Here is a 12,812-nt window from a genome sequence, read left to right as displayed (position 1 = left end):
TGTTACAATCATGCTTGGAAGTGACCAGTCTACACTTTCCAGGCATACAACTTTTTTAAAAAAGATTTTTTTTTAAAATTGAAGTCAGATATATAGGGAGGAGAAGAGGCAAAGCTCTTCTATCTGAAGCCAGGAACCAGAAGCTTCTTCGGGGTCTCCCAAGCCTGTGGGCTGTCCTCTGCTGCTTTCCCAGGCTACAAGCAGGGAACTGGTTAGCAAGTAGAGCAGCTGGGACACAAACCAGCACCCATATGGGATCCTGGCAGATGCAAGGTGAGGATTTAGTCACTAGGTCATCATGCTGGGCCTGTATATGTATGTTTAAAATCTTTCATTTGCTGGTTCATTCTCAAAACGCCTGCAATAACTAGGACTGGCTATGGCTAAAGCCAGGAGTTAAAGACTTGATCGAGGTTTGCCACTGGGTGGCAGGGTCTCAATTCCTTGCGTCATCACTGCTGCCTCCCAGAGTACACATTAGCAGGAAATGGAATCAGGAACAGAGCTGGTATTCAAATCCAGATACTTTACTATAGGATCAGGGCAGCTTAATTTGCATTTTAACCACTAAGCTACACATCTGCCTCAACCCAATGAATTTTCTAAGCTACCTACATTAAAAATATTTATTTTTCTTTGAAAGGCAGAGTTATAGAGAGGAGGGAAGGAAGGAGGGAAAGACAAAGAGGAAGAGAGAAAGAGAGAGAGAGAGAGAAAGAGAGAGACGGTGAGCTTTCTCAGAGCATAAACAGAGAGCTGAATTGGAAGTGGAACAGCTGGGACACGGATTCCATATGAGAGGCTGGTGGCAAAAAGATGGGTATTAGCCTGTGGAGACACCACACTGGCCCAAGCTTACACACAATCCAATTCAGAAAACAAAAATAAATCAACAATTTGAAAATGTGAGAATATATCGCTTCTCGGCCTTTTGGCAAAGATCGTGTGAAAATGTGAGGATAAATTATTAATTTGGAACAGATTCTACCCCAAACGACTGATTAAAATTATTTTCTAATTACTTGTCTTCCACTGCAGTAGCTCCAATTAAATTCATGTTTGTCTCAATATCATCAAAAACTTTTTCCATTTTTTCTTCTCTGTCTTGCAAGGCCATTTTTGCCTCTAGAAGCTGTCTGTTAATTCTTTCATAATCATCTGGAGCAATTTCTTTGAAGGCTACACAGAGTGTCCGATATCCATCCTAGAGGCAAAAAACAACAACAAAAAAAGGAGATCCATCATAATAGTTGGGAAAACAGTATATTCTCTTTAAATGTACAAGAGAAATATTGACACATATTTAGTTAAAAATGAAAATAACTAAAAGGTAACATTCAATTACATTTGGAGCAACAAAAATAATAGCCAACTTAAAAAAAGGTTATTCAAAAATCTTTCAAGGTGGTAAATTCTAATCAGAAAATTACTCCAGCAAAATATATTACAGTTACTAAGAAACATAACAGTTTCTAAGCTCCAAATGCTAAAAACAAACAAACAAAAAACCCTGAGGATATCAATCAGCTAAGACTCATTTATATTCATTCAAATGGTCATCTCATATACATGAACATCTTGGATATTTCTTCATTTATTCTTTTAAGGGGAGGGGCAGAGTCTCACCATTGCATTACGTTCGACATGAGCTTTAGTTAACTCAATTTCATGATTTTGTACCCTGGGAAAAACTGCTGAATCTGCTCCTTTACAAAAAAGAAGTATGTCTCCTAAAAAAACAAACAAAAAAACCAAAGTAGTTCACTTAGAATTGTAAGGCTATCACTGAAATGTTGGTAACATGTAATCATCAAGACGTCCCCCACCCCTGACAGTTGCCATGTACCCCAAACCTTCCTTAGTATGTTCACCAAAATGGATTGAAATATTCTGATTTTTAGACAATGAAGAGAATATTCACCACCTCTTCAGACCATTAATGGATACAACCAGGATGCTAGTTTAAAACCTGTATCTGTGTGAAAGCATACTTCTTCCCAGTTAATCATGGAGGACTGATATTGTGTTGAGTTTCACCTGAATTCTCTTTTAAAATTTCAGAATTGGCTTAGAGTGCACAAAGAATCTACAGATGTTAAGAAACAAACTCAAATTCAACTTGAACTTGCTAAAAGTTTTCTAAATAAACTACACAAATTAGCTTTCTAAAGATTTACTTGAAAGGCAGAGTGACAAAGACAGGTTGTGGGGTGGAGGTTAGGAGAGAGATCGAATGATAGAAGAGAATATCATCCAGACACTAGTTCAGTCTCCAGCTGCCTGCAATAACCAAGGCTGGGTCAGTGCAAATCAGGAGAATCACAGGCATCCCAAGTAAGAGCCATCCTGCTGCTTCTATCCTCAAGTTGGCTGTTAAAATACCGGCTTCATGGTTTTTAATAGAAACTTGGTAAAAGCTTTGTAGAATGCTACTATAACGGCAGTTTTAGATCAGTTCAAGAAATATTCATGGCTGAGCACTCAAGAGACCTTTTTCTTACATGGTAAAGACTGAATTCAACAGCTAAAAAGTGTGGCTCTTATTTTGCCTCTGTCTCTCCTTCTCTATAAATTTGCCTTTCCAATAAAAATAAAGCATTAAAAATTTTAAAAATAGAATGTAGCTCTGAAGTCAATGACTTCTGTACATCACTTCATCAGATACCTCTTCATTTACAGAACATAATACAGGCTGTGCATACCTAACAAGACCAAGTATTTCAAGTGATAGTTAAAATGATTCAAAATATCTTCCAAACATCCAAGGTATTTAAAAGTCATGAGGGGCACGACCTTGGACCTGGGGGCTGAAACTTCTGCAAGACTGCTGGCTGCTGGTGGGTCCCAGGCTGGGGTGTCTCCATGCTTGGATCCCTGGCTCCAGCCACTGTGTGCACTGTGATGAGCTGCTCCTTGGGGCTGGGTACACCAAGGGGGCAGGTCTTGGGGGTCCGGACAGGCTCGGGGCCTGCCACCACCACTGAGCGGGGGATGGGATTGGGGAGGGGTACGACCTTGGACCTGGGGGCTGAATCTTCCGGCAGCCTGCTGGCTGCTGGTGGGTCCCAGGCTTGTCTAGCAGGATCATATCGTGTTACCTGAAATGATGGTGGATATGGAGACGGGTCACATTAGGCAGGGCCACGACATTACCCAGCATGCCAGAGAACCATATCCAGGGGTAGATTCTGTGCAGGGAGTGTGGGCCAAACCCTGTGGAAATTCTAGCCCCACAGGTTAGTTCAAGAGATGGGGTGGTGATGGACTAAGTTAGGTGTGACCAAGGAGCCTGCCATCAATCACAGGTAAAGGAACGCACAACAGTTTGGACTGGTCAAGGCAGCAGCACCCGAATGTGCATCCTGAATAGGGTGTAGGGTGGGCCGGGCTGCTACATTCACCAGCTCATGCAAGGCCAAATGGAAGGCCAGCCTATGCCGGGCACTGGCCTACACTCAATGGCATGTACGAGAACTGGGTCTGGGAGTGGATTAAGTGGAGGAACTTGGGAAACTCTCCTGGCGAGTCATAGCTCCCACAGGTGAAAAATGTGGTCCAGACCTGGGGGTCGGACAAGCTGGGCAAAGTAGCTCCAATGGCTGGCTAATGTGTCAATTGCTAATGGAACAGGGTAGATCAGGCAGGACTGAGCAAACCTTAGCCCACAAGTAAAACTAGACACCAGGATGGATCACAGGTCATGCTGAGCTAGGCTCTTACACCTACTGGTCTGTGTGAGCCAGGGACACTAAGCCACAGTGTCAAAGGCAGAGGTTGGGAAAGGTGAGGGGCTGTGCCAAGCTGAGTCAGAGCAGCCACTCGCATGCACATGATCTATGGCTGGGAACAGACCCGGTTGGGGAGCTAAGGGGACACCCTAGCTGGGTCGAGGTTCCCCTCAAGGGGTGTGTGACCTGGAATTGGAGCTGCATTCTGATCAGGAAACGGTTGTAGTCTCCCTTGGCACAAGTGTGGACTGGGACTGGATGCACCAAGCCGGGCCAGACTCCAACACCTTCTGGTGTTCTGGAGGACCAGGGTAGATGTGGGACGGACTAGGCTAGGTCTCAACCCCTACTGAGCCATGTGTGATCTGTATGTGGGTATGGGCAAGCCATGGCTGGGCTGAAACATCCAACAGCAAGGACCAGTTTGGGTTGAAGGCCACTCAGGAAAAGCCACTGTTCCTGCTAGGACAGGAGGTGAACTGAGTAGGGCTGGCTCATGGACCCACTGGTATGCACAAAACCTGGCAGAGGTTTTGGGAGAGGTTTGGATGGAGGAACCTGGGCAACTCCTCTGGCAGGACACAGACCCGGCAGGTAAGCGCCAGAAGCATGATAGGAAACAGCCCAGAACAGGCCATGGAAAGTTATCCACTGGCATACACTTGGCATGGATCAGGGGCAGACCAGGCTGAATCTGTCCACGTCATCCACTGGCAAATCCAAGCACCAGAACAGTGTGGGTCAAGTCAGGTTCGGGCGCAACAAAGACTAGTGCACAATACAGAATGCCAAGTTGAGTTTGCCAGTCCTGGAAGTGACCACAGCGCCCAACCAGCACACGTGAGAATCAGGAAGGGAGGGGGCGGAGCCAGCAGGGGAATAAGGGGTGGTTTCCCTGCTTGGACAGCTACTCCCTCTGGAGATCATGGGCTGGGATGGGGGCACACCAGACCAAGCAGGGCTACAACACCTGTGGGCCTCATGTGGACTAGATCAGGGAAAAGCCAGGCTGGGATGATGGTTCCTACTGGTACAAACTACAAATTAGAGTGGGTGAGGGTTATTTGGGCTTAGCTGCAGCATCAGCTGGCAGAAGCTGGCACTAGGGGCTAATTCTGTCAAGTTAACCACAGACCCACCTGGAGAGTGCATAATACGGGAATGGGAGTGGCCTGGGAGGGAAATAGTGGGCTCCTCTCTCTTGGGTTACCACTCCCACTGAAGGGCACAAAAACTAGGACAGGGGCTGGGGTGGCTAAAAAGAGAGGCACTCAACAATATCCGTGAGGGCTGGATAGTGGAGCTGATTAGATGGAACTAAGCTTCAATACCTATCGACATGTACGAGAGTCAAATTGGACGTGGGACAGACTGGACTAGTCTGCTACACAGACTACGGTAGGGGGCTTGCCTGGTGGTTCCAGCGGAAGACAGGGATGGAGGCAGATTCAACCCAGCAATTGCAACCACCAGCTGATTGGGGCGATGGACTGTACCAGGCCCTGTACTTGCTAGTAAATACAAGAATCTGGTCTGAGAACACCTCAGACAAAGTTTCTTTGGGGATCTCCCCAGTCGAACTGCTGGACTCAGAGCCCTAATCATGAAAAGAGAGAAGACAGAACAGGTCAATCAATCACCTCAGCTATATGTTGGCAGTGAAAAACTGGGAAAATGGAGACTCTATGATGTCAATCAATGGATTCTTCAATGACCTCATCTTGCTTGGAGTGGTGAGACTGGCAGCAATTCGTTCAACACTATCAAAACCACTTGAGCAAGACCCTTGGAGCATGCCCCAAATCGGGGACATTGGAGGGGGGGGTGGGAAACTGGGTGGGGCTTCTCCCTTAAAATCCCCCTTTACCTCAGATATATGAAGGAAACAATGTGGAAATAATGGTCTTACCCATTTTCATGTAGCCCTTGAACCTTTTTACCCTATTTAACTATGTAAAGATTGTCAAAAAATATAATAAAAAATGAAAAAAAAGTCATGAAACAAATTCCATGGCAACATACTAAAATCATATTTTGTAAGTTTGTATTCATATAATGAAGTATGAATAAAGTGGGGTATGTTCTACAAGGTTCTGTCTGAATCTTCTTTCTCACATTAAGGAATCTGAAAAAGGTTAAGTACTAAAAAGTAAACTGCTGAGACATATATCAAAGATATTTTGAAAACAAATTTCCAAGGTACACACATGCGTTTCAGAGTCTGTAAATGAAGCAGAAGTGGAAATCTCCTCATGGAGTTGCAGAATCTGAGCAAAAGGAAAAAACAAAACAAAACAACCTACCACGGTTCTTCAAAAGCATAGGTAGATCATGGTAACGGTGTTGGTTCCCTTGCAATGGGCAAGTGCTATGTTGAAAAAAGAACCCAAAGCTTTGTAGGGAAATTGTAATGCCCAGAAGCGCAGAAGCCTGGCAGACTCTTTTTCTACCTCATCTGCTTCTAGGAAGTGTAAAGCTACAGGGGTATACATGACAATATGCCCATGGTCCTATCATGTTATGATGACTCATGAATCCGCATTTTCTGATATTAATACTCATATTTTCAAGGAAAAACAGTACTTATATGTATGTATATAACATCTACATATGGAATAGATATGGTAAAATCTTAAAAATTGTTAAATCACAAACTCGTAAAATTAAATTTATAAAAAGTAGACAAATTAGCAAAGCTGAGGAGGGATAATCAGCGAGTCCAAACTTATGCCTACTGTCAGATTATTCAACTATATTGAGTTAATTTGTGAAACGTTATTGGTAGATACCAACAATGGCGCAGTTCCTGCACTAGGGAAATATTTAAACATTGAGATGTCAAGACCTCCGAACAAATTCACAATTGAGTACCCCATGTCATATAAAAGTCATCCTTTTGGTATCTGTTTAGCCATCCACACCAGAGAAATAGAATTCTATTTTCAATAAAATGTATAAACCACTGTACCAGGAGCTCTGCTGCTGACAATTTGACAAATTCAACATAGGAGCATAAATAAATACGTTAAATCATATATACACGTTACTGCTTTGCACGACTTTAGTTAATTCTACAACACTAAATCAAACATTTTTATTCCTTGACATAGCAAATTAACATCTAATCCTACAAATGAAAAAAAATCATATTTTGAAAATGCATACCTCTTTGAGTCTTCACAATTACACTCATTCGTCTGCGAACAGCATCAAAATTTAAGGTGTGGAGAAGTTCATACCTTTAAGAGAAGTGAGAAAAGTAAAATACCTAGATTTAACTGAGAGAAAACATAACAAGTCTTAAGGCATTTTAACATCTTAAATGAACAGATAGCTCTCCTCCTTGGGGGATGGAACTGCGTACATGATTGTTAAGCAGTGTACTTCATATTATGGGAGACTAATAATGAGATAACTCTACTTCTAGTCTTGCAAACACTTTTTAAAAGGCACTCACAATGGACAGGTGAGCACAAAGACGGAAGACAAATAAAGGCTTCCTGCAAGTTGTTTTTGTGTTTGGTTCCATATATGAGCGATAGGACAAAAAAGGTGTTTATGGTATTCTGAGTAAAAGGATGAGCACTACTTGTAAATGGAAAACAGCATGACAGCACTTGGCCCATTGGGCACTTTAAGTAGTTTACTAATGGTAAAAAAACTCATTGACAGGGCAACAGAGACAAAGCAAAAAAGATAAGCAGGGGCTGGAAACCAAGACTTTCAAGTGTCATTTCAGAAATTTGAGGTTTTATACTAAAATAAATATGAAGTCAAAGAAAGATTTAAGGGCCCTGCGTGGCAGCCTAGTGGCTAAAGTCCTAGCCTTGCACATGCCAGGATCCCATATGGGTACTATCCTAACCCCGGTGGCTCCACTTCCATCCAGCTCCCTGTTTGGGGCCTAGGAAAGCAGTTAAGGAGGATTCAAATGCTTGAGACCCTGCACCTACATGGGAGACCCAGAAGCAGCTCGGAGTTCCTGGCTTCAGACTGGCTCATTTCTGGCCATTGTGGCCATTTGGGGAGTTAATCAGCAGACGAAAGATCTTTCTCTCTGTATTAGCTGCCTTTCTAATAAAAAATAAAATAAATCTTTAAAAAAAGGATTTAAATAGTGGAATGACAACATAAAATTATCAGATGAAAAGATGCAGAAGACTTAGAAGTTGTTTTAAAAGTATGATCAAAATGAATATTTTATTGAAAATGAACAATCTGAATACATGCACTGAACTTAAAATATGTGCTCCTTTGTGGTAGGAGCAGTTCACTGATTTGGCACATAATGCATACATAAGGCATTTACATGTGGTATCTTGTTTTATGCTGGCCACATCAAACTGATCATCTGGGGCTAGAATCTGGGCTCTAACAATGACTCACACATAAGAATCTTCCTCTGAGTTTTTGAGCATCTCTCCCAAAGGAGAGTACGCACAGCATAGGCTTCTGGGAAGGGGTGCTTAATATCCTAGGCCTAGGGACTACATCGGGCACCAGAAAAGATAATTACATTTCATGCTCAGATGAAGGAATTAAAATTAATCACAAAGCCTATTTTAAACTTGCCATTAAAATGAGTGTCTTTGTTTCTTGGATCTTGTAACTCACAACTGAGTATCTAAAAGAAGACAAACGTTGTGGTTTACACAAAAGCAATACTTAATGAGATTCTTTAGTAATTGCTTGGGATCTGGAAAGCAGAGGGTGTCATCTGTGCTCCCTTAATAATTTTTTTTCTTTTAAAGATTTATTTGTTTTTAATTGGAAAGGCAGACTTACAGAGAGAGAGAGAGAGAGAGAGAGATATCGAGATATCGAGATCTTCCATCTGCTGGTTCGTCCCCCAAGTGGCCACAATGGCTGAAGCTGAACCGATCTGAAATCAGGAACCAGGAGCTTCTCCAGGTCTCCCACGTGGGTGCAGGGTCCCAAGGCTTTGGGCCATCCTCTACTGCTTTCCCAGGCCACAGGCAGGGAGCTGGGTGGGAAGTGGAGCAGCTGGGATACAAAGCAGTACTCATATGGAATCATGGCGCATGCAAGGTGAGCATTTAGTCACTGAGCCATTGTGGCGGGCCACCTTAATATTCTTGAAGCATGTGTCAAAACCTGAAACGGTATCTGAATTTCAGAAATTGTACATAAAAACTCTTACTGGTTATTGGACCCATATGTCAAATTGGAAGTTTTCCATAAATCCATTTTTAAAAGATTTATTTTTTATTGGAAAATCACATATACAAAGAGGAGGAGAGACAGAAAGGAAGATCGTCTGTCCACTGATTTACTCTCCAAGTGGCCACAACAGCAAAAAATGAGCCAGTACGAAACCAGGAGCCCGGAGCTTCTTCCAGGTCTCCCACGTGGGAGCAGGGTATCAAGCCTTTGGGCCGTCCTCAATTGTTTTTACAGGCCACAAGAAAGGAACTGGATGGAAGTGGGGCTGCTGGGACACAAACCAGGGCCCATAAGGGATCCTCGCATATGCAAGGCGAGGATTTTTAGCCACTAGTCTACTGTGCCAGGTACATAAGCCCATGTTTTTGACATTCAACTGAAAATAGCTTCCTGGGCCCGTAGCGACAGTATAACGGTTAAGGTCCTCGCCTTGTATGCACTGAGATCCCACATGGCACCAGTTCTAATCCCGGCAGCTCCACTTCCCATCCAGCTCCCTGCTTGCAGCCTGGGAAAGCAGTTGAGGACGGCCCAAAGCCTTGGGACCCTACACCTGCGTGGGAGACCGGGAAAGAAGTTCTTGGCTTTGGATCGGTACAGCACCAGCCGTTGTGGTCACTTTGGGAGTGAATAATCGGATGGAAGATCTTCCTCTCTGTCTCTCCTCCTCTCTGTATATCTGTCTTTCCAATAAAAAAAAAATAAATCTTAAAAAAAGAAAAAAAGCTTCCTATTTGTTTTCTAACTCCATGTACTTTAGTATAAAACTCTGAATGGGAGAGTCAAGTCCTGTACCTGCAAGTACCTTGCTTACCATTGTTCTTCTTTTTGGAATCCATTTAAAGTTGAGTAAGAAATGGGAAAGTGACAAACATTCACAGTGTTACTTACTCTTCTATTTCTTTTCTTTGGTTCTCTATTCTCATATGTCCATTCCGATTTCCTAAAAATGTGAACCCGTATCTGTCAAAAGCAATAAAATACTTTGATGTATCTGTAAAGAATGATTAATTTTACCTCATGTTGTGGCTAGTCATGTTTATTCTTCTCTTTCATGTATAATATCAACATATAATTGCACTTACCTGTCATAGATGAGCTGATTACAGAGAATAATCAATGTTCAGTCACAATTACTGTAACCAAGGGAGAAGCAATCTGTAATCATTCTGCAGCTAAGACATGGGTAACCTTTTCGCCACTTCATCATTGTGGGCCTGCAGGATGTAACTGGACTCTCACTCCAAGTCTCAACTGTTAGGAGTACTTAAAAATAATTTGTATTTTTCAAAAATTGGCTACTGTAATGTAATTTGCAAAATATAATATGAATATTTGGACTTGCGGCTGGCGTAAAAAAGTAGACAAGGTATATCTGCACATTGCTATTTTCTATTTGGTCTTTAATATTTTGAGATTTTTTGCGTAGATTTTCAGATAAAGCCTTTTTTATTAGACATGCACACAATAAGGTTGCTGAAGGACAGAAAGAATGAGGGAAATAACTCCTGTTCCTTTGTGATTTTACTTTGGCAGGCAAAGAACAAGAAAGGCTTACTTTTTAGCTCCTTTCACTAATGCTATTTCATCTGGAGAAGAGGAGATATAGGTTAATTCTGCTGATTCTGTAGCTCCATCTACAGCATCACTGGCTTTAATTTCTACAGTATGACATAAACACAAGGCACGCAAAAATAGCTCTTCTCGACTCTGTGGAACAACAGAAAAGTATATTATTGTTACTGTGATGACTGAGTAATTAGGGACTGAAACAAAGTATATATTAATGTGAAAGATGTTACAATTTACACAAAACTAACAGCAATTTATACATTCCTAATATTCAAATGAGACATATCCTCCTAGTACCTAACAGAATTCGTGATGCCCAGCAAGCACACACTAGGAGATGTATTACCAGTGGATGTATTGTCTCCTGAAGCAAAGCAGTGATTTTCTCATGGTCTGAAAAAAGTTCATTTAGTATCTAATTCATAATCCAGCAACAGCTTAAGCATAGGCAGATTGGTTCATTTAATACCGACTTTAATAACTTGTACATAGGCATAATTGTTAGAGGAATTAATATTTAAAAAAAAATCAAAGTGTAAGAAATGATGATCATACAAAGTGAAAGATTTACCCCAAGTCCATCTCCTACCATTTCACTTGTTTACAAAGTCCAGAAATGTCGACAATGTGAAGCCAAAAGAAAAGTCTTTGTCTTTGTCATGCACCTACTGGGAAGTTATTTATTTCTATAATGCATGCAGACTGATTTGTCTGGAAAATAATAATGCAGAAAATGTTAATTACCTTATCTGCTTTGTCAAAATATGTTAAAGGTCCATCAGTTTGAGACAATCCATCAACTTCCTGAGTTCCACCTCTATATTTGTGTCCATCTATGCAGCACTCAATGAATTCCATGGTGTTTTCAGTGAGTGTTCCAGTTTTATCTGTAAATATATAATCTACCTAAAAACAGTAACAGAAGCATACATCTTTAATTACTTCAGTAAGAATAATTTTCAGTAGCTGTGACATGACGCTATTTTCATATTTTAAAAAATCAACTCATTTAAGACTTATCAAATTTCAAGGAATTATAATTTTTTGAACAAATGAGAAATGAATGAGCTCTCTTAACATAGCACCACATCGGAGCAGGAGGACAAGAGGACAGGAGGAGGCTTGTATCCCAACTCTGGAGACTCCCAGATCCTCACCAAGGACTATCAGTATGGGTACCACGGGCTATATCCCAACAGCCAAGGAGACTATGGGTATTGGAGTGCCCTCATACACCAGGAACTCTGAGGTCGTCCAGTCCCTATTGGATCTCCCACATGGGATGGAAGAAGCCCAGATCCTTCCTCACAGGATCTAACATCATCAGAACAACAGCCAGGAGCCCTGAGCAGTCCTCAGAAACAGAAGAACAGTAAACTTCTTTTGGGACTCGGGAAAGGAGCTTTCTCTGGTCCTTACTTAGTTCCAACTTTGGTTCCCCGTCCTCCCTTGCAATGAAAATCATAGTCGCTATGAAGCTACGCCCCCCCCCCCCAAAATTAGATCAGATTGACAGAGACCAATAAGGAGAGCTTAGAACAGACAGGAAACAGTCAGCTTGGACTCCCATATACCTTACTAGGTAGGACACAAAGATTACTTACTCCTCACCAAGACTTCTCTGCACACCCCTCAAACCTAAAACTGTTCTGCTCCTCAATTGTTAATATATGGCATGTTTGAGTTATAAGCCTGTTTGGACTAGCCTAAAATTTGTGAAGTTCAGCAGAAATCACACTCAAATACTATAAGCTGCTAAATATAAAAATGAAAATAGACACGAGACAGCTGAATAGTGCCCTATAGCCATTTTAAGGTATATAGCTGCAGGGGTTGTGTATAAACTAAAATTGAGATGTCAATGAAGCAGTCATAGGATGTGGTTGAGAAATTGCATTTTCTAACGTATTGGTCACTCAATACCATGTCATTTAACTTCATGATGTTGTAAATTGTTGTTGAAGTTGTGTTGTGGCTTTTCATTGGAGGGGATGATATTCTGCCAGCTCTACTTTCAGACCAGGGATGGTTTCCCAACTGTTGAATTTATCTGGATAGTAAGATGCTGGACTTCCTGCCCCCAATGAAGGAATCAGGACTGGATATGAACTGTACTACTGCAACAATATGGAGTAATTCAGTATGGGGGTGGGCTTTTTGGAGGGATTGGGGGAATCCCAGAGTCTATGAAACTATTATAAAAAGAAATAAAATAATAAATAAAGAAAACATCAGCTTAAGAAAATAGCACCACATGTTTAAGTAGACCTACTCAAATGTAGAAGATCAATAGGATGGGGAAAATAAGACTATATGGACAAGCTAGGG

At 41.7% G+C, this 12,812-nt stretch overlaps 1 protein-coding gene across 1 annotated transcript in view; it reads right to left on the bottom strand.

Annotated features, from left to right (window-relative positions):
• Positions 1 to 12,812, bottom strand: part of ATP11C (ATPase phospholipid transporting 11C) — a 157,704-nt gene that overhangs the window by 41,846 nt on the left and 103,046 nt on the right. Inside the window, exons 13-18 of the mRNA XM_040999964.1 lie at positions 11,229 to 11,390; positions 10,471 to 10,622; positions 9,804 to 9,875; positions 6,894 to 6,967; positions 1,627 to 1,730; positions 1,023 to 1,204 (exon numbers count right to left, since the gene is read on the bottom strand). Of these exons, the coding sequence (XP_040855898.1) occupies positions 1,023 to 1,204; positions 1,627 to 1,730; positions 6,894 to 6,967; positions 9,804 to 9,875; positions 10,471 to 10,622; positions 11,229 to 11,390 (746 nt within the window). The remainder of the gene's footprint in view (positions 1 to 1,022; positions 1,205 to 1,626; positions 1,731 to 6,893; positions 6,968 to 9,803; positions 9,876 to 10,470; positions 10,623 to 11,228; positions 11,391 to 12,812) is intronic.

This window comes from Ochotona curzoniae, unplaced genomic scaffold (assembly GCF_017591425.1).
Source record: "Ochotona curzoniae isolate NIBS_2020 unplaced genomic scaffold, NIBS_Ocur_1.0 scaffold_1852, whole genome shotgun sequence".
In the NCBI taxonomy this organism is placed as follows: Eukaryota; Metazoa; Chordata; class Mammalia; order Lagomorpha; family Ochotonidae; genus Ochotona; species Ochotona curzoniae.
This window is presented reverse-complemented; position numbering and strand designations above follow the sequence as displayed.